The sequence below is a fragment of the Mastigoproctus giganteus genome, chromosome 5 (assembly GCF_048544385.1).
Source record: "Mastigoproctus giganteus isolate SK-2022 chromosome 5, ASM4854438v1, whole genome shotgun sequence".
NCBI classification, from domain to species: Eukaryota; Metazoa; Arthropoda; class Arachnida; order Uropygi; family Thelyphonidae; genus Mastigoproctus; species Mastigoproctus giganteus.
This window is the reverse complement of record NC_143579.1, coordinates 77,204,378-77,223,867: the sequence shown is the minus strand read 5'-3', so window position 1 is coordinate 77,223,867 and position 19,490 is coordinate 77,204,378. Positions and strand designations below refer to the sequence as shown.

Below are 19,490 nucleotides of genomic sequence, written 5' to 3'. Positions count from 1 at the left end.
TTTTATGCCCTTTATATTTCTTTTGGTAATGTACAGCGTAAATGTAAACTAATTTATATAAGGAGAATAACGATATATAAAAAAAGATAAAAGATAAAATTCTATTTATTCTATTATGTCATGAAATAAAAGGCAGATTTTTCACTTGAGAGAAACAGACAAAAAGCTGCAACTGGTACCCCAAAAGGCTGCAGGTTCCCCACCCCTGGTTCGGTACAGTTTGCCAAGCCCTCGATGCTAGAAAAATAGGAAGGATGAAAAGAAGAAAATAAAAGAGCATAAAATAAGAAAACTATTTCTAATAACAAAATTAAAGATAAATTATAGGTAATAATTAAATTACATAAATAAAGTGTAAACTTGATTATTTAATCAAGCTGAACTACATATTCTTAACCTATTCTTAATTTATTTTCTTCTCCCCATCTTCTATTTTTGTTGCAATAGTTAAGTTACTGGTTTACTTGCCAAAAGGTAGAACAATTGCAGGTGCCTATTATGCCAACTTACTCACAAAATTACAGGAGAAAATCAAAACATGTAGGCGTGGCATGCTGTCCAAAGGAGTTAGAATGCTTCAAGACAATGCCCTAGTTCACACTTCTGAAATTGCAACAACACAAGCGACCATTTATGGATATGAAATACTGCCCCATCCAGCCTACTCACCCGATCTTGCACCATCGGACTTCTTATTGTTTCCTTCCCTCAAATCATTTCTTTGGGGGACCCACTTCCCTGATGATGAAACACTCATTTCTGTAACAGAGTCATGGTTCAAAGACCAACCTCACTACTTCTACAAAAACAGTATCCGTAGCCTCATCCATCAATGGGAAAAATATGTAAATCTGCACGATGGCTATGTAGAGAAGGACTAAAACCTGTGCCAAGAATCAACAGGCTAGCACCTCTGCAGCTAGATCAGGGCGATTCTTTATTGAACTACCCTCATATGTAACACCATTTTGATCTCTTCATCTGAGAAGAAGTCCCTCTCAGAGTGCCTTTTAGTGGCCAAAAAGGATGATAATACTTTAGACTCCATCTCAATCTGATTCACTGTAGAACGGGTATGAAGACAGCATTATCATGCTGTCCTCAGGTACATATAAGCATGCACTTAAGGACAGGAAATAAAGTTTATTTTGAATTGCTGGCTTTAAATAGTTCAGAAGCACAGTATTTTTCAGTTGTCACTGTTTCTCCTCTCTTCAGATAATATTCTAGAATCACTCCTTTATTATTTCAATATACAGTAACACTTTCCTGTCTAATGCCTGGATATGGAATTTTCTTCAGTCGAGGAAAATCTGAATGGCATCACCCTGAACTCATGAATTTGCTTTCTGGTGTATAATAGTGCATCTAGGATTTGTCACCATCCAGTGCATGCTCGATGTTGCCAAGAGACTTTGATTAATAATGATTATCATCAGTTTATGCACGATATGCATTTTATGTTCGTTTTGCAGTTTTCGTTGAATGACCTTTGTATATAAAGAAAAAAAACCTTTTGACTGTTTACTAAAACAGTATCATTTCAGACTAATGTACCTAGGATTTTTTTGCCTTTGGATTTCTGTTTGAAATTTACAGACAGTAAAAAATGACATCTATATATAGTACACAAAGCAAACATTACCTTTTCCAGACCTTATAATACACAAAAAATCTCATATATAGGACACTGTTAAATCAAATTTAGTCTTGCATCACACGTACACACAAAAAATAGTTTCACATTACAAACAATATAAGATTTAATTTCACACATTCCACATTTTATGCATTATTGACTAGCTGCAGCTATATGGTTGGTATCCAAAATCAGTGGCTCCACAAAGGCTTCCTACTCCTGCAGGAAATTCTTTGTAGAGTTCCTCAAATGGTATGCATACTGATCCATGTGATGTTACTGCATTAAATGCAGAGGTTAAGTGTTCCATCCTTGATTACACCATATAATCTCCAAATCAAGCACTTCACTCTGTCACCTTACACTTTTGGATACAGTTGAATCTGTTCTCCAGCGTTTTTCCATTTGTTAAATATGTGCAGTGTTCTCCCCAGGACCTATCAAATGGGCACACCACCCGGTGAATTTAACTGACTGCCTGGCTAAAATTTAAGCGATTCTTGCAGTACTGTATAGTACTGATTTCTATCAATATTAATTCGAATATACTATGCGATCGAGGTCAATGCAACAGGAGCATATAATGTTAAATTATGTAATTAATTTTTGCTCTGGATTGCTTAAGTCACATTTATAAATGACAGAAAATTTTATAATATTGCGAAGTATTACCCTTCCCCACTCAGCTACTTCATAATGCCACCCGGCTGGCAAACTTTTCTGGGGAGAACACTGATATGAAAATGAAACTGGTGTTTCAAATATTAACAAGTGCATCTCTCCTCTCTGCTGTAGCACACTGACAGTAATACTTCTTTGGGAGTTTGTAAAATCCTATCTATTCCCAATTGCTGGTGAAATGATTTAAGGACTACTGTCACGTGGTTTTATAGCCCTTCCTTGTATATGACCTCTTCAATTTGCATATGTTTGCATATATAGGCAGCTTTCGCTTTACAAGTTCCTGGGTTTACAGTGTTTTTTTTTTTTTCAAGTATCAAGTATCAACAAAATTGAAAATATGAACATTAATTCCAAAAAAGAATGTTAAACATTCATAAATACCGCATTTCAAACCACACGTGTGGCTATACAATACAGTGCACCCAGCTTTACAATATTAATCCATTCCAGAGACCTCATTGTATCGTGAAAATATAGTAATGTGAACCCAATAACAATTTTTAGTAATTTATTCCATGACCTCAGAAGTTGAAATTTTTGCTGTATAACTAAGCTATTCATCTCTCCAAAAGGTCATTTTTATAGTGTAAATTGTATTAGTTACCAATTCAAATCATTAAAATGGACTACACTTTCGTCGTTATCATATGTTCTGTTATAAGAACCAATTTTGATTTGTGATATTTTTCTAAAGCACATTTCTGGAGGTCACGACCATAAAACAATTTTCACTTTCCGGTTTATTGGGCTTTTCTGTTAGTGCAAGCAATTATAAATTCCAGCCATCGGTATTTTCGCAAATGCGAAAATACTGCTGGAATTGTGTGGTTTCTTTTACCTTATTATGGTGAAATGTGTTTCCCCTTTACTGAAATCTTCAATCGTATAAAAAAACATAAATAAATTTTCATAAACTTCTCTTCTTTCCTTTTTTTTTAAGCTTCGTAAACTTGTTACTCCGTGCAAATTGTGTTAGTTGCAATCTCACTTCACTTGCACATATCATGTTAGTTGCAATTTGTGTGTGCCTTTAAAAAATGCTTATGTATGCTATCGTAAAATTTATAAATAAAAGAGAAGATTATCTTGGAAAAAATGCCTCTTGAAGCCTAATGAGTGATTAACAAGTGTGCATTTAGTTGATGATAAAGAGTAAACATTCTTTAACATTTGTAAGTAATAAATAATTTCTTTATTATTATAATTTGCTTGATTTAACCGGCTACGTTTTCATATTTTTGGATAAATCAATCATTGTTTAAACAAACTAATTAGCTAACAATTTCATTGTTAAGAACGTAACCCCTGTTTTTAACATTATGGCTATGGGAAATAAATTCCCGCTTTACAAGCGCGCACTAGGAATGAATTAACTCATAAAGTAGGGAACTATCTGTAGTCTAAACCTCTGTGGTCTTGTTTGTTAGTTTGTTATTTGGTTTTTAGGAGCATTAGCAACTAAGGCCATATTGCTCCGGGGATATGCGGTGGTCATTCCCTGACCTTTCTGCATTCTCCGTATTTGGTGGTCACGGGCTCGAACCCCGGTCTAATCAAGAAGCGTGCGCTACCACACTGCTGCTCCTTCCCACCTGGCTACGGAGGCACCACCTCTGTGGTCCTAATAAAGTGGCCATGGCAGTGATTTTCAAATTTCCTAATTTTAGGGAAAGGTATCAGGCAAATTTAGAGAAATTCTCTGATAAGTGATACAAATTTTCTACATGACCAGCAGTTAATTTCTATACTGCTTATACCTAATTTGTTACTACTTTACAGTAATAATTACAGTTGGCATCATTAGCCTTAAAAGTATATTAATCGTAGCTCTTAACAAAAAATCAGTTATCTTACAAAAAAAAAATAAATAAATAAAAAAAGCTTTTATTTTTCTGAACATTCAGGTGTTTTCCATCCATACTGTTAGTTGTTATCCTCAAGTTGCTTAGGTATTCCACCTTTCAAACAAATGGCATCACTGAAAGCCAGTCTGACATTCACTAAAAGATTAAAACTAGACCATATAGCTTTTACTATATTCTTCACACTGCATGGTGGTTCACACAGAAAACCCTATATTTATTACTAAGTTGTATTGGATTCATCCCAAACAATCATATTTACAGATCACTCCAGATATTTCAATCTTGTCTTTCAATCAAAACAGATCATTCAGTAGAGGTAATATTCTTGGTTATATTACTTAATATCAAACTTTTCTACAAAAGAGATTACTTTCACTTATAGACTTGTAATGTCACTCAGAAGATATTTAATAACCAAGCTTTCTTTTTTACCATTTATGAATGTTCACTGAAATTACATACCATAGGCCCAGACGACAATAAAATGCCTTCCATTTTGCTTCTGCTATATCAGAGAGATCAAATCCAGCACAAAAACTTCCACCTGAAAGTAAAGTTTTACAAAAAACAAAAATCAAAAAAATATCTATTAGTTACATGTTTAGTACACTAAACATGTAACTAATAGATAATTTTATATAAAAGAATTTTAAAAATTTTAGTAAAATCAATGACTTGGTTAAGAATATAATGCCACACTTGAAAACTGTTCTTGTGACTGCAGTTTTGCCCAGACATGATAGCAGGAATATATGATGGAAGCCTTGTGAATTAAATCTAGGCTTGAGAGAGACTGTGCAAGGCTTATGGGGAGGGGGATTTCTCAGCATGGCCTGCCCCAGTTAATACAAAAAATTTGTTTTGTAGAAATGAAATTCATTTGAACAGAAGAGATGCAAGAGTTGCTACTTGTGTCACTGAGGAAGCCTTAAGGGTTCAGGGAAATTAATTCAGGAGGTTAAGGGAACCACTCAAATGATACAGATTAATGTCATAGGCAAAAATCACATTTGCACTCACCCTGTTGGGTACTTCTGTATAACCTGTAATTACCCTGGGCAAAGAGAGAAGCACCGATATAAGTTCAAAAACCACAAGCATTCACATACCACAGAAAATTTGTGCTTAAGCAACTATAAGAGATGTGTCAGGGTTGTAAAAACCAAATTATCTTTTGGCTTTTTACCAAATTTAATTTGAGCTTTTGATTAGGTCAGTCAATGCTGATATATAACAGGACCAATGGAGACATGGTTCCATTCAGAGAAAGTGGATGAAGAATTTAATTATGGATAGTATAAGGGTGTTCAGAAGGGAAAGGGAATAGGATGACAATTCTCATCAAAACATCTCTAAAAGTAATCATACTATATCCAGTCACATCAATTTCATATGGACATCGAGTCAAGTCTGTGTAATACACGATCAAATGTGGTAAAGGGAAGATAATAACTGTTCTTATCCAAAACAGTTATCTTCAACACCAAACAATTCTGAGGAGTACAACAAAATTCTCTAAATGTAACTTAAAGGGGGATCAGAGGACTTAACAAGTACAGGGAAACGCTGAGAAAAAAATTGAGAGATATGATTTAATTTGAAAGTGTCTGCAATTCTGCCCAGACACGATAGGAGAGAGAGTACATGTTGAGAGCCTTGTCAATCAAATCGCACATGGGCAAATTGATTGACAAAGGCTCATGGGGGTAGAATGAATTTTTCTTGGTGTAGTCTGTGCTTGTTAACAGGAGAGACTGTTTTTACAGGGATAGGATACACTTAAATAGAGGGGATGCAAGAATATTTGCTGATGCTATCAATGCATTGATAGGTGGGTTGGCAAACTGCTAGCTTGGGGGGGGGGGCTATATTAACAGGAGCCACAGATGAAGGTGATTCTTGCACTGCTTCTATGGGAAAATGCAGTAGCCAGGAAAGCAAGGTGTTGAGGATTTTGGGCCCTGCTGTGGGTCATCATCGAACAAGTGAATACATGGCCTGTGTTAGGTTAATTAAGAGTAAGAATATATGCATGTACACTAATGCCAAGAGCACTGTAAATAAACTTGATGAATCTGAAGTACTAATTAAGTCATCAAATGCATATATTGTAGGGATAGCAGAGACATAGTATCACTCAGACATAAGTGATGCTGAATTTGAATATGGGAAGTACAATGTACACAGGAAGGACAGACAGGGCAGGAGAAGTGGAGGGGTTAAGGCAGTTGACATGGATGATGTGTGCAATGTTGAGTCAGTTTGGTGTGATATAAGCACAGAGAAAACAAAACAGAGTAGGAGAGTGTTATAGGCCTAATGACTGTTAGCTATACAGGGAAATAGAGTGGACCAGCAAATCAGAATGTCTCATAATGGGGGATTTTAACTTTCCAGATATTGACACTGGAATTTGTGGGTTAGTCACTCGCACACTAGCTTGGATGACTGTTTTCTACAGCAGCAGCAGTGTGTTAGAGGCAACAAGAGGGAGCAATACTCTTGATCTGGTTAGCAGCATTGATTCTCCGTGCATTAAGAATCTGCAGGTAAAAGACCCACTGAGTCTCAGCAATCACACTATACTAACATGGAATTAAATTAAAGACAAACACCATCGAGTATAAAGGCTTTTGTTTTCGTAAGGATTACTACAGAGGTCTCAGACAGTTTTTAAGTTCTGTGCAGTGGGAGCAACTGATAATGTTACCAAAAGGGAAGTAATCAAAGAAGTTCCAGGCTTTTCATACCAATGAAGAAATATTGTTCAAGACAGACTTAAATGAATGTCAGATGAACTACTGAGACATGTGGCAGAGAAGAAAAGTGCATGGGATGCATATAAATTATCAGGTGATACAGAAGCCTATGGTAGACATATTTTTAGTCTGTAATCAAGTCACAAAGGAAGTTAGGCAAGCTAAGGTAGATTATGAGAAGTCTCTAACAAAGAATGAAAAGAAAAGCAGCAAGGACTTCTATGCTAATATTAACAGTAGAAGAACGGAATTAAATCACACTGGACCATGATGTCAATGGGTTAACTGCTGATGACCTGCTGAGGTTGCTGAAAAACTGAACAGGTATTTTGCATCTACATTCACACGATGCTGATCTTTAAAAGAGGGGATGCCAGAAGTTAATCAAACTGCAATGGGGAGCTAAATGACTGTGATAACTGAAAGGAAAGTGGAAGAGGAATTGTTAAAGCTGAATGTAAAAAAGGTACCTGGGGCAGATGGAATCTTTCTAATCATAATAAGAGAGGTAGCAAAGAAGGTAAGCAAGCCTTCAGCCATAATTATGAGAGCATGCTGGGATTCAGAGGAGGTCTTTATACACTGGAGGTGTGGAAATGTACCTCCAATTCATAAAGGGGGATCAAAAGGTGACATAAGTAATTACAGATCTGTTAGCTTAACATATGTTCCAAGAAAAATAATGGAGTCACTGGTTAAAGAAGTAATGCAGGATCTTCTGGACAGGAATACAATTACAGTGAAACTTCTCCTAACGGACACCTCTCTTTAACAGACATCTCTCTACAACGGAGATTTTCAAATTCCCCAACTCTCCTCTATTGGTTTTAACGTGTTTTCAGCTTCTGTCTAGCGGACATTCTCTGTAACGGACGCGGACAGGCAATCTGTACTGTTTCGTTTAGATTAGCACTTAATTTGATCTCCCAATAACGGACAGCGGGTGAGCTCATGGCCCTTTTTCTAGGAAAGTTTCTTCCACGTATTGCCTCAATCATGTGTTTATTTTCTATTTCCGATTCTCTGAATTTTATCAAGGTTTACGTCGCGGTTCTAAACCCTTTTTCAGGAAATTTAAGGCACGTGTAAAACTTCTGATGAATTCGGTGTGTGCGGGGGGGGGGGGGATTTTTAAGTTTCAGTTTTCAGTTTTGTTCAGTGTCGTGTGAAGTGCACAATGTCTTCTCGTAAACATTTACGAGAAGTAAACGACATCCTAAAGAAAAAGAATGAACTGCTCAAACAATTTTGGCAACACGTAAATGATCAGGTTCAAAAATCATTCCCGAAAACTGTTGGACTTCAAATTTGTCGCGCACGTGCTAAAAAAATTCCCATTAATGGGCCTATTATTAGAGAAAAGGCTTTGGAGGTTGAGAAATCTATGGGAGTAAATGAGTTCAAAGCTTCTGTGGGATGGCTAGACAAGTTCAAAACTTGGCATAAAATTTCTTGGAAAGCCGTAAGTGTTGAAGGTGGATCTGTTGATACTGGGGTTGTAACAGAGTGGACCGTCAAATTGGAAGATTTATGTCGTGATTTTGAAGCTAAGGATATTTACAACTGTGACGAAACAGGGTTGTTTTCTAAAGCTCTTCCTGAAAAAACAGTCTAAAAAACGAAAAGTGCCAGGGCGGAAAAATTTCTAAAATATGCTGGGAGACTTTGAACAACCTCTTGTTATAGGAAAACCACAAAATCCTCGTTGTTTCAAGGGCATAAAGTTGAATCTTTTGAATGTTTACTGGAAGTCTAATAAAAAAGCGTGGATGACACGAGATATCATGAGCGAATGGATAAGTTACTTTAACCAAAACATGATTCGTCAAAACAGAAAAATTATTCTTTTCATGGATAATGCTGCATCTCACCCGCACATTGAATTGTCCAACATTCAAATCGTTTTTCTGCCACCAAACACATCTGCAGAGTGTCAGCCCTTGGATCAAGGGATAATAAAAAATTTTAAACTTCACTACAGAAAACGTGTTTTAAGACATCTCATTGCAAACATGAACGATGTAACATGTGCGAGTGACCTTGCAAAGAAACTCAGCATCCTAGATGCGATTCAATGGATTTCCTCTTCAGTAAACGCAATTAGAAAACAAACTGTTGTGAACTGTTTTGTAAAGTAGGCTTCTCAAACGCAAAAATTGAAGTTGTGAACAGCAATGTTGAGCCCCAAGAAGAACAAGAACTTCAACATCTATTGATAATGTACGATACTTCCACTACAAGTGACCCTGGTTACAAAGATATAGACTCGAACCTCACTACAGAAGATGGTGATCTAGATATCAATGACATTATCATCGATATTTTTCAAGAAGTTCCTCATGAGAATGAAGAAATGGAAGGAGGTCATTCTGTCGAAGAACATATTAATGATGAACCACCCATGAAAATAGAAGCGCTCATACAAATCAATCGTTTAAAAATGTTTTTCGCCGCTGAAGAAGATACTAAAGGACTTTCGATGGTTTCTTCACTCCAAACAAATGTTGAAAACAAAATTATCAGCCGGAAGAATGTGCAGAAGAAAATAAGTGATTACTGTATGTATTTTTCTTAAGATAAAGTCATAATATGCATAGCACAATTGTATGTATATTATTTACAAAAATATTGTGCAAAATCTGTATTTAATTTAATTTTACATTAAACGTTTAATGATTTTTCTTTCTTTCTTTTTTGTTTCTCCCTCAGACTTCTTGTTAGCGGACACTTCTCTCTAACGGGCAGATTTTCATCCCCCATGGCTGTCCGTTAAAGGGAAGTTTCACTGTATACTCCATTGTCACAGCACAGATTTAAGTGGCAGTCTTGTCCAACCAATCTGATAGGCTTCAGTAAAAATTGGTTGTGGAAGTGGATGGTTTGAATAAATTCAAAGAACTAGACAAATCCTTGAATGGTATGGATGGGAGATGTGTGTAGTGGCATAGTGTTTGGGGTAAGGTGCCACCAGTGGTTTTCCACATCTGCACCATAAGTTCTCTTGTGAGGGAATACAGTGCTCTGTAAAAGCCAGGATTGAGGGTAGTGTGTGGTTTATGTTAAAGTTGTGTTATGTTCTGTTGTGTGTCTGGCTTCTTGGCTGCAGAGCCCATAATGGAACTCTACTTTGCCCACCACCACTGGGAGGTGAGCCAGGCAGTCCGTTCTGCTGGACTGTCTCCACCAGGATCACCTGAGTTTCCTGGATCAAGTAAAAAAAAAAAAAAAAAAAGTGAGTGAGGGTGATAGTAAAGGAGTAGGACTTAAAGTGGGTATGAAGTAGGAAGACAAGGAGAGAAGGCACCCTCCAGTGGAGAGAATGGGAGGAACCAAAGAGTGGGATCTCCCTGAACTGGGATGCCCACCCAGGTATGAGGAAAGTAGAAAGAATGCAGGGCTAGAGTGCCCTGCAAAGAAGATCGCCAATTTGACATCCCACACCTGAAGGAAGGCGTAACCGGTACCTGACCCACTTTACAGTGTACAGGTGAAAAAGTCAAGGATCTAGTGTCCAGTAACCAAGACACCAGCAATGTCCTCATGTGATGTTAAGTCAGCAGAATGACTTGTCTTTCCACTCTAGGTTTTGTATGGTTGAGGGAAGCTCCAGCATAGGGCTGGCGTACAGTGCAGCAGGCATGTGTGGCCACAAGGAGAATATATCTCTGGATAGATTCCAGCTTGTGCTGGTTCCTCTGAATTCAGATGGCTTGCTGGGAGAAGTGCGTAGTGGGGTTTTTTTTTTTTTTTTTGTTTTTTTTTTGGCTGATACTATATATATATAAGCTTGCTCTCTTGCATCATTGCCACTACTACTTCTGATGCTCCTTGGATTATAGTGTTAATTAGTTATTCAAAGTGATTAAAGTGGACTTATTTTGTGTTCAGAAAACACTATTCGTCAAGATCTATCTGTAGATGGTTTCAGAGTCAAGATCGGCAAAGGTAATGAGAAGTTATGACTCAAAATTTTGACTGGTAGCATGTGATTACTATGTACAACAGCACACAGCATGGCGATGCCATAAAGGTCCGGCCGTTATTCAACATATGTTTTTTTTATTAAGGAGTTTGTAACTTTATTTTCTATTTAGATGTTTGACATTATGCAGGATTGAAGCTGCTTCATTACAATTTAGTTATATTTAATTTTTAGAAAGATTGGATTTGTCATTAATGAAATAGGTACTCATGAAGATTTCGTTGAAATAATTACGTACACCGGCAGCAGCCATAACTTCTTCCCCAACCACTAAAATCAAAGGGCATTGTTTCCGTTGTTTGGGTCACATGACCATCAGCAACACCTCTCATAGGTCGGACCACTCTATGAGCAATATGTCGTCAGAAGATTTTTTACACACCTGTCAGGCCTGTCTGAAGAAGGTAAAACATGTAATAATATGCAATGGCGACTGCAGCCAATCCCTGTGCGGAAATTGCTCAGGACAGTCACTAATTTCTAAAATGACAAAGGTAGCTAAAGAGCGTTATGTTTGTGCCCAATGCAAGTGCAAACCTGCCCCAAGGGGCGCCACAGAAGCTAACGTGCTGCCAAAGCAGAATGACGACCCCGAAGACTCTACATCACTGAATACAGATGCTAACATCATACAGTCACTAGATGGATCTATAACAGAACAAATTCATTCACTGCACCTAAACCTGGAGGCGATAATGGCAGAACAGAGCAATCAAATCACTACCATTGTCAGAGGAGAAATCATAGAAGTATGGTCACGAATGGAGCATGTTCTGATAAATCTTCATGTAGAACATGAGAGAACCAAGGCTAAGCTAGAAGCTTACCTTGAAGGAAGGGGAAAAGAAATGCCATAACACCCCCTTATCCTACACCCAAGCGCTGAGGACAACTCCAGATACAACTGCAAGCATCAAACCACCATCAACAAAGAAGAAAACACTACTCAGCATGCCACATCTGATCATAATAAAGCCAGTGGAAAACTCAACTATAGACAGTAGCGAAGCAATAAAAACTACCGTTGTCCATAAATTAGCCAAAGACTTTAAAACCACAAGAATAAAGTCCATCTGAAAAACAAGAAATGTTGGAGTAATCATTGAAACAACAACCAAGCAAGAGGCTCACTCTATCATCACCAATCCAACAGTCAGCACCCTAGGTCTCACAGCAGAAATCCCTAAAAAGAGAGGCCCATCCATATGTATAGTTGATGTGGGAAAGGATATCACTCCAGAGAACATCACAGATGAACTCTTCAACAGAAACTTCCAAGAATTAACTGACATAAGTAATGCCAAGGAACACATCAAACCAAAATATCACACTAGCTCCAAGTCTTCCCAGCTATACAATTGGGTGGTGGAGCTTTCTCCTCAGGCATGGAACATCCTCAAACTACAGGACAGAGTCTTTATGGGTTGGAGCAGTCACCGCTTCAAGGAGCTTGGTTTGGTTTGGTTTGGTTTTATTGGCGCATTAGCATCTAAGGCTATAATGCGCCAAGACCAGGTAATATATAAAAATTTAACATCTCAGTGACCTAATTAATTAGGCCACCGTGTCCAGATCTAATTACAATGATAAATCAATAAACGAAATAATAATAACATGAATTTTAAATACGATTAAAAACGTTTATTGCTTTCAAAAAGCTAAAAATAGCAGACACATTGTCATTGTCAGATAAAATCTGACTGAGTGTATACGGCTCAGTCAGATGGCTAAAAGCGGTAAAACGGATATTGCTAAAATCTGGACAGTCAACTAAAATGTGTCTAATTGATAAAATTGTGCCACAGGACTCACACATAGGAGGGTCATCAGCCCTCAGCAAAAACGAATGAGTCAAATGACTATGTCCTATGCGGGTCCGGGCGAGAACAACTTCCTCTTTACGATTCCTGCGCAGACTAGACTGCCACGGTTCAATTAAAGGCTTTATAAGATATAATTTATTCGCAGTCTGTCTATTCCACGAATCCTGCCATTGGGAGTGTATCTTTTCGTGTATTATTCGCCTGCAGTCTGTATAAGGGACTGACAGGCAGCGATTATTATTGGGAACTGCTGATTTGGCTGCATTGTCAGCCAAATCATTTCCCTTAATCCCAATGTGGCTGGGAATCCAGCAGAAGCGGATATCATATTCACGTTCTCGGAGGAAGTGAATCTTCTGCTGAATGCTAGACAGAACTGGATGAGAATTATATCTCACAGATATTAAAGCCTGTAACACGCTGAGAGCGTCGGTATACAAAATGAACCGTTGGTATTCGCATTTACTAATGTGATCCAAGGCTAACTCTATAGCGAGCAGCTCTGCAGTAAATATGCTGCATTCAGAGGGAATCTGCTCTGATGTAATGCTGTCTGTAAAGACAGCAGCAGATCCCACATATGATTCCGACTTCGAGCCGTCTGTGTAAACTGGCGCGAAGTCAGAATATTCAGCTCGGTGTGCTGAATAAAGCTGCAGGTAGACAGACGATGGAGTGTCCGACTTTCCCCAATTTCTAAGTGACAAGTCACATGCCGGGAAATGAGCATGCCAGGGTGGAAGGGGTTGCTTCGGTGTTTGGGCAACCTTGTCTACCTTGATATTAAATTCTTTGAGTAGCTCTTGGACACGAATACCAAAAGGTCGGTTGGCAGTCTTACGTGTGTTATACAAATTTTCCCATCGTGGCTCAAAAACGGATAGCCACGTAGGATGGTCTGGCAGGGATTTCAGTTTGAAAACGTAGTTTAGAGACAACTGCTTACGACGAAGCGATAACGGCGGTTCGTTTGCTTCGACGTATAAGCTCTGGACTGGAGATGTTCGATATGCTCCAATAGCGGTACGGAGTGCCAGATGATGGACAGGATCCAGCCACCGAAGTACACTGTCTCTGGCCGAATTGTATACCAGGGACCCGTAATCTAGTCTGGATCGCACAAGTGCACGGTAAAGCCGAAGGAGGGTACATCGGTCTGCTCCCCAAGATGTAGAGGAGAGAGAGCGGAGGATATTTAGCCCTCTTGTGCACTTGGTGCGGAGTTGACGAATGTGATCAAGAAAGGTCAACTTTTTATCAAATACGAGTCCCAGAAATTTTGTATCCGCCGCAACTGGAATAGCATTTTGTCCGAGCCTTAATTCAGGTTCAGGATGAAGATTACGCTTACGACAAAAGTGTACGCAAACGGTCTTCTCCGGCGAGAACCTGAAACCATTTTCAAGTGCCCAGGAGTTGAGGCAATCAATGGCTTTCTGCAGTTGTCTTTCAATAACCCTCATGTTGCATGACTGACAAAATATGCTAAAGTCATCAACATAGAGGGCACCGTTTACGGTTGGAGGAAGTTGTTCTGTGATGGAATTTACTTTGATGGCGAAAAGCGTGACACTTAAAACTGATCCCTGTGGTACTCCCTCCTCTTGGCTAAAGGAACGAGAGAGTGAGGATCCCACACGAACTTGGAAAGATCGATCGGCTAAAAAGTTTTCAATAAAAATGGGGAGTCGTCCCCTAAGACCAAGGCTATGCAGATCTTTTATGATGCCAAATCTCCAAGTTGTGTCATACGCTTTCTCCATGTCAAAGAACACCGACACCAAGTGTTCGCGTTTTAGGAAAGCATCCCGGATGGATGTTTCCAATCTAATAAGATGGTCCAAAGTGGACCGGTTCCTTCGGAAGCCGCACTGGATGTTGGAGAGAAGGTCATTTGTTTCTAAGTACCATATTAAACGAGAATTAACCATTCTCTCCAGGATTTTGCACAGACAGCTAGTCAGAGCTATAGGACGATAATTGGTGGTGACTTTTGGATCCTTTCCTGGCTTAGGAAAAGCAAGGACGATTGCCTTCCGCCAGGAGTCCGGAAACTGCCCTTCAATAAAGATTCTGTTATAAAGAAGGAGCAGATAATCCATAGATTTTGGTGAAAGCCGTTTAATCATTTCATAATGGATGCCATCTGGTCCAACAGCACTTGCATTAGAAAGAGTGAGGGCTCTCTTCAGTTCCTGCATAGTGAATGCCCCGTTGTAGGGATAGAGGCCCTTGGACTTGAAATTAAGTGCCTGCTTTTCAATTTTATGTTTCAGGACCAGGAACTCTGGGGAATACGAAGATGTTGCGGAGATGTTAGAGAATGTTTCCCCAAGAGCATTGGCTATTGCAGTTGGATCTGCAATAGCGCATCCATTATAATCTAGGATTGAAGAAGGGTGGGATGTATATTTTCCCTTCATTTTCCGGATTTTATCCCAGACTACCTTAGAATTGGTAGCCTGGTTAATAGATGATGTAAAACGGATCCATGATTCCTTTTGACTCTGACGGCGAATGTAGCGTGCTTTGGCTCGTGCACGCTTGAAGGCTATTAGATTACAAGTGGTAGGATATCGACGGAATATCCCCCACGCTTTGTTTTGAGCCTTTTTTGCTGCCGTGCATTGTGAATTCCACCAAGGTTTGGGAAATGGTGGAAACCGGGCAGATGTTTTTGGAACAGCATTCGCAGCTGCTTGGACAATGATTTCTGTGATGTACGTTACTGCGTCATTGATAGGCTCCTGACTGACTGTACTGAGTTCAAAATTTGCCTGATGTTGGAAGGCATTCCAGTCAGCCTGATCAAACTTCCACCGTGGTAACCTAAAAGGAAGACATGGTCTCCCACTGTGTAACAAGGTTATCACAGGGAAGTGATCACTTCCGTATGGATTCTCCTCCACTTCCCAAGTGAGTGATGGGAGTAGAGAAGGGGAGCAGATAGAGAGATCAATGGCAGAAAAAGTACGGGTAGGCATATGGAAGAAGGTGTTTGTTCCAGTATTTAGAAGGGAAAGGGCATTGTCATTGAGCATACGCTCTATGACCCGCCCCCTTCCATTGATGTTAGCACTACCCCACAGGGTGTTATGTCCATTAAAATCCCCAAGAAGTAAGAAAGGGGGTGGCAACTGCGTTAGAAGATCATCAAGGTCTTCCTGGGAGATGTCAGTCCCAGGTGGCAAATAAATAGAGCAGACCGTTAATAAAAATCCCACTGTAAGGCGAATTGCAACAGCCTCTATGCTGGTTGTAATTAGCAAAGGCTGAACTGGGGTCTGATTACTCACAAGGATAGCCACTCCTCCATGAGCAGGACCATCCGCAATTCTATCCTTACGAAAGATTGTGATGTTATGCATGGTAGGATCATCATTTGCCTTTAGATATGTCTCCTGCAAGCAAAAGCAAACTGGCTCATGCTTTTGCAGGAGGGCCTTGATATCATCTGTATTTCGCCGGAATCCACGACAATTCCATTGTAGGAATTTAGCCATTATTTTGGCTTGGTGGGTCCATCAGGCGGCTTCCGAGGTGCTGAGGGCTTACTTTTATCAGTCTTGGCTTTATCTTTTTTGGGGAAGAATGGACGCTGTCCGGTGTCCATTTCTTCCTCCACGAAGAGTTGCAAGACTGAATCGTCCGGTACCTCCTTGTCCTCTACATCCATTGATTCTGTTAATTTTGGTTGCTCTTTTTTACCACTTGGTTTTGTTAGTGGTGGAGCACTAGGAGGTACGGATATTGGAGTAGCAGCTGATTGTGTTTTTGTGGTGGGCTTTTGTGAACTCAATAAATAGCGTGCAATCGGCGTGAATGACTCTCTTGGTGGTATAGTCATATCTGTTTGTGTACCGATAGTGCACTTCGCAGAAACCTTCTGAGCATATGAAGGCTTTCCGCTATTTATTGGTTGTATGCGTTTTCTGGCCTCTGGGTAGGAGATGTTTAGCTCCGTTTTTAACTTTTGTATCTCCTTTTCGTCCTTCCACCGCTGGCATGCTCGAGAGTATGCAGGGTGCTCTCCTTGGCAGTTAATACAGTTAGGCTTAGGAGCTATACATTCCTTGCTCTCGTGATCTTTAGCACCACATCGAGCACAGGCAGGGTTACCACGACAAGCTGTTTGTGAGTGGCCGTACTTTTGACATTTAAAACACCTCAGTGGGTTTGGAACGTAAATCCTCACTGGGCAGTTTAAGTACCCTGCCTTGATGGAACTTGGAGGCCTTGGGGTGTTGAATGTTAGGATGAGAACTCGGGTAGGGACAAGATTCCCATCCTTACGCATGGATATTCGCTTGACAGCTGTTACTCCTTGTTCTTTTAATTCAGAGCAGATCTCTTCTTCAGAAACGTGAAGAAGATCCCACTCTGATATCACACCTCTTGAAGAGTTCAAAGTTTTGTGAGGGGTTGTGATGATGGGTATTCCCCCTATAGATGTGGCTTTCAAAAACTTTTCAGCTTGATTTACATTTGATGCTTCTATTAGAATATCTCCAGAACGCAGCCGTTTTACGGATTTGGGTGAACCTGCCATCCCTTCTAATCCTTTCTGGATGAAGAAGGGTGACATTTTCCCAAGTGACTGCTCTCCGGTGGAATGGAGAATGAGGAAAAGAGGTGTCACAGATGTTGTTTTCTCCTCAGTTCTGGCTCTTTTAGCTGAATTACTTTCACTCTCATCTAACGATCGATTAGGTAGGGGCCTTGTTGGGGCCCCAGAAGAAGGATTTAAATTACTCATGAGAGTAAAGAAAAAATGTCTGATGCCTAAGTACCTCACCCACCACGGAGCCCTACGAGGGGGCGCCCACCCGTGAACTAGCAGGTACTGCGTACACGAATGGGACGCCGAGTTCGCTTAGAACACCATACCCACGTTACCAATAAGTCTTTATCCCGTCCCAGGACCAAAGGGAGGGAGACTTATTGGAACGCAGTTGACCCTAGCAGTATAGAACCACCCGCCGATTGATCCCAGTCGAGCCGGTCCGGGACCGCCCGTCTTGTCGAAGCAGGGGCCAAAGTGGTGTATTAAGGCTGGGCCCCTCAACCACCAGGATCCCCCTTTCCGCTTCCACGGGTCGCGGCGCACGGCTGCACACGCCGGATTCCAAAGATGTAACCCTGGAACCAAGGTATGGGCGTTAGATCCCAGTGATGCTAATCTGGAAACCCAGCAGCATCACTGGGAGGTCCCCTCACCACGTACAGGTGCCCACGTTGAGGGGCTTCAAGGAGCACATGCCTGTTCCAAAGTGTTTCCGATGCTGCCGTTTTGGGCACACCACCCACACATGCATGCAAACCGTGTCTACCTGTGGGCACTGTGCCCAAAAAGGGCATGACTAATTCTTGCCCAAACAAATCCACAGATGCAGTTTGTGCAAACTGCAAAGCTTGATGCAGCACATTCTCTCAGGGACAGTAAGTGCCCTGTTTATCTAAAAGCTAAGAGGAACCAACAAATAAAGACTGATTATGGCAGCATGCCCTAAATCATTCAACAGCAATATCATAAAGTTTATCCAACTAAACGCCCAGTGAGCCCATGCAGTAAGTGCCCAGATTAGAATCAGGGCCGAAGAGGAAAATGCTGACATATTAATTCTACAGGAGCCATATACCCATTCAAAGCTAGTCAGGGGATACCCCCCCCTGACTTTCAAAATCATACATACAGATGAAGACACACCCTGGGCTGCCATTGCTGTCTGTAACCCTAACATAATGGTTACAAGGATTTCCTCCCTATGCACTACATGGGCGGCTTGTACCCATTACTTAGGAGCTGGGAGTGGGGGGGGGGGGTAATTTGAGTTAAAAATGGTTCAAGACAAAAAAGACATGAAATGATTCATTTAGACATGAAATTTTTCATGCAGTGTAAACATCAAAGGAAAAACATCATTTTCCAAGCAGCTAGAAAAGCACATGGTGTCTTGTCTGTGAAAAAGATTTCACTCATAAAATGCACATTTTATATTGAAATACACACAGAGGATTATTCATTAGTACAGTATTCTTTTAAATAGCATGCCCTCACTGAATTGAAGAACAATCTTCTATTGTTTTAGACACTCCACAACCAGCTCAGTAGAAATACCCAAAACTAAGTCATTCATTAATAATTCATTAAGTAATTCATTATTCTGGTTTAGTCTGCTACAGTAATCAACTTCCCAAATGGAAGTTGATTCCAAGAGGTATATGGTGCTCCTTTTCAGGACACAAATTAATATGATGACAGCCTATTACCACCAAATGCTTAACGTCATTTTTTAACACTCTTGCTACTCCAGTTTTAAGGACTACCGTAACAGGAGCATCGTCAGCACTAAGTGCCAAGCAGGTTTATTTGAAGGAATCCCCATGCTTTCAGATTGTTTAGAAGAAGATGCCCAATGTCATATCCCACAGTCACCTGCCAGTGTCAGGCGCCTCCGTAGCCAGGTGGGAAGTAGCAGCAGTGCGTTGCACACGCTTCTTGATTAGACCAGGGGTTCAAGCCCGTCACCACCAAATACGGAAGATGTGGAAAGGTCAGGGAATGACCACCGCATATCCCGGAGCAATATGGCCTTAGTTGCTAATGCTCCTAAAAACCAAATAACAAACAATAACAAACAAACCTGCCAGTGTTGGCACTGAGAGCAGGCACTTCAACTTTTTTTAATTACAAAAGGTCACCACAACAGGATATAGCTTGGAATTGCTGTAATTACT

General features: G+C 40.1%; 1 protein-coding gene across 1 annotated transcript in view; it reads right to left on the bottom strand.

The window, feature by feature from the left end:
- Positions 1-19,490, bottom strand: part of LOC150085508 (uncharacterized) — a 70,430-nt gene that overhangs the window by 24,530 nt on the left and 26,410 nt on the right. Inside the window, exon 3 of the mRNA XM_090374586.1 lies at positions 4,647-4,732. Within this exon, the coding sequence (XP_090230712.1) occupies positions 4,647-4,732 (86 nt within the window). The remainder of the gene's footprint in view (positions 1-4,646; positions 4,733-19,490) is intronic.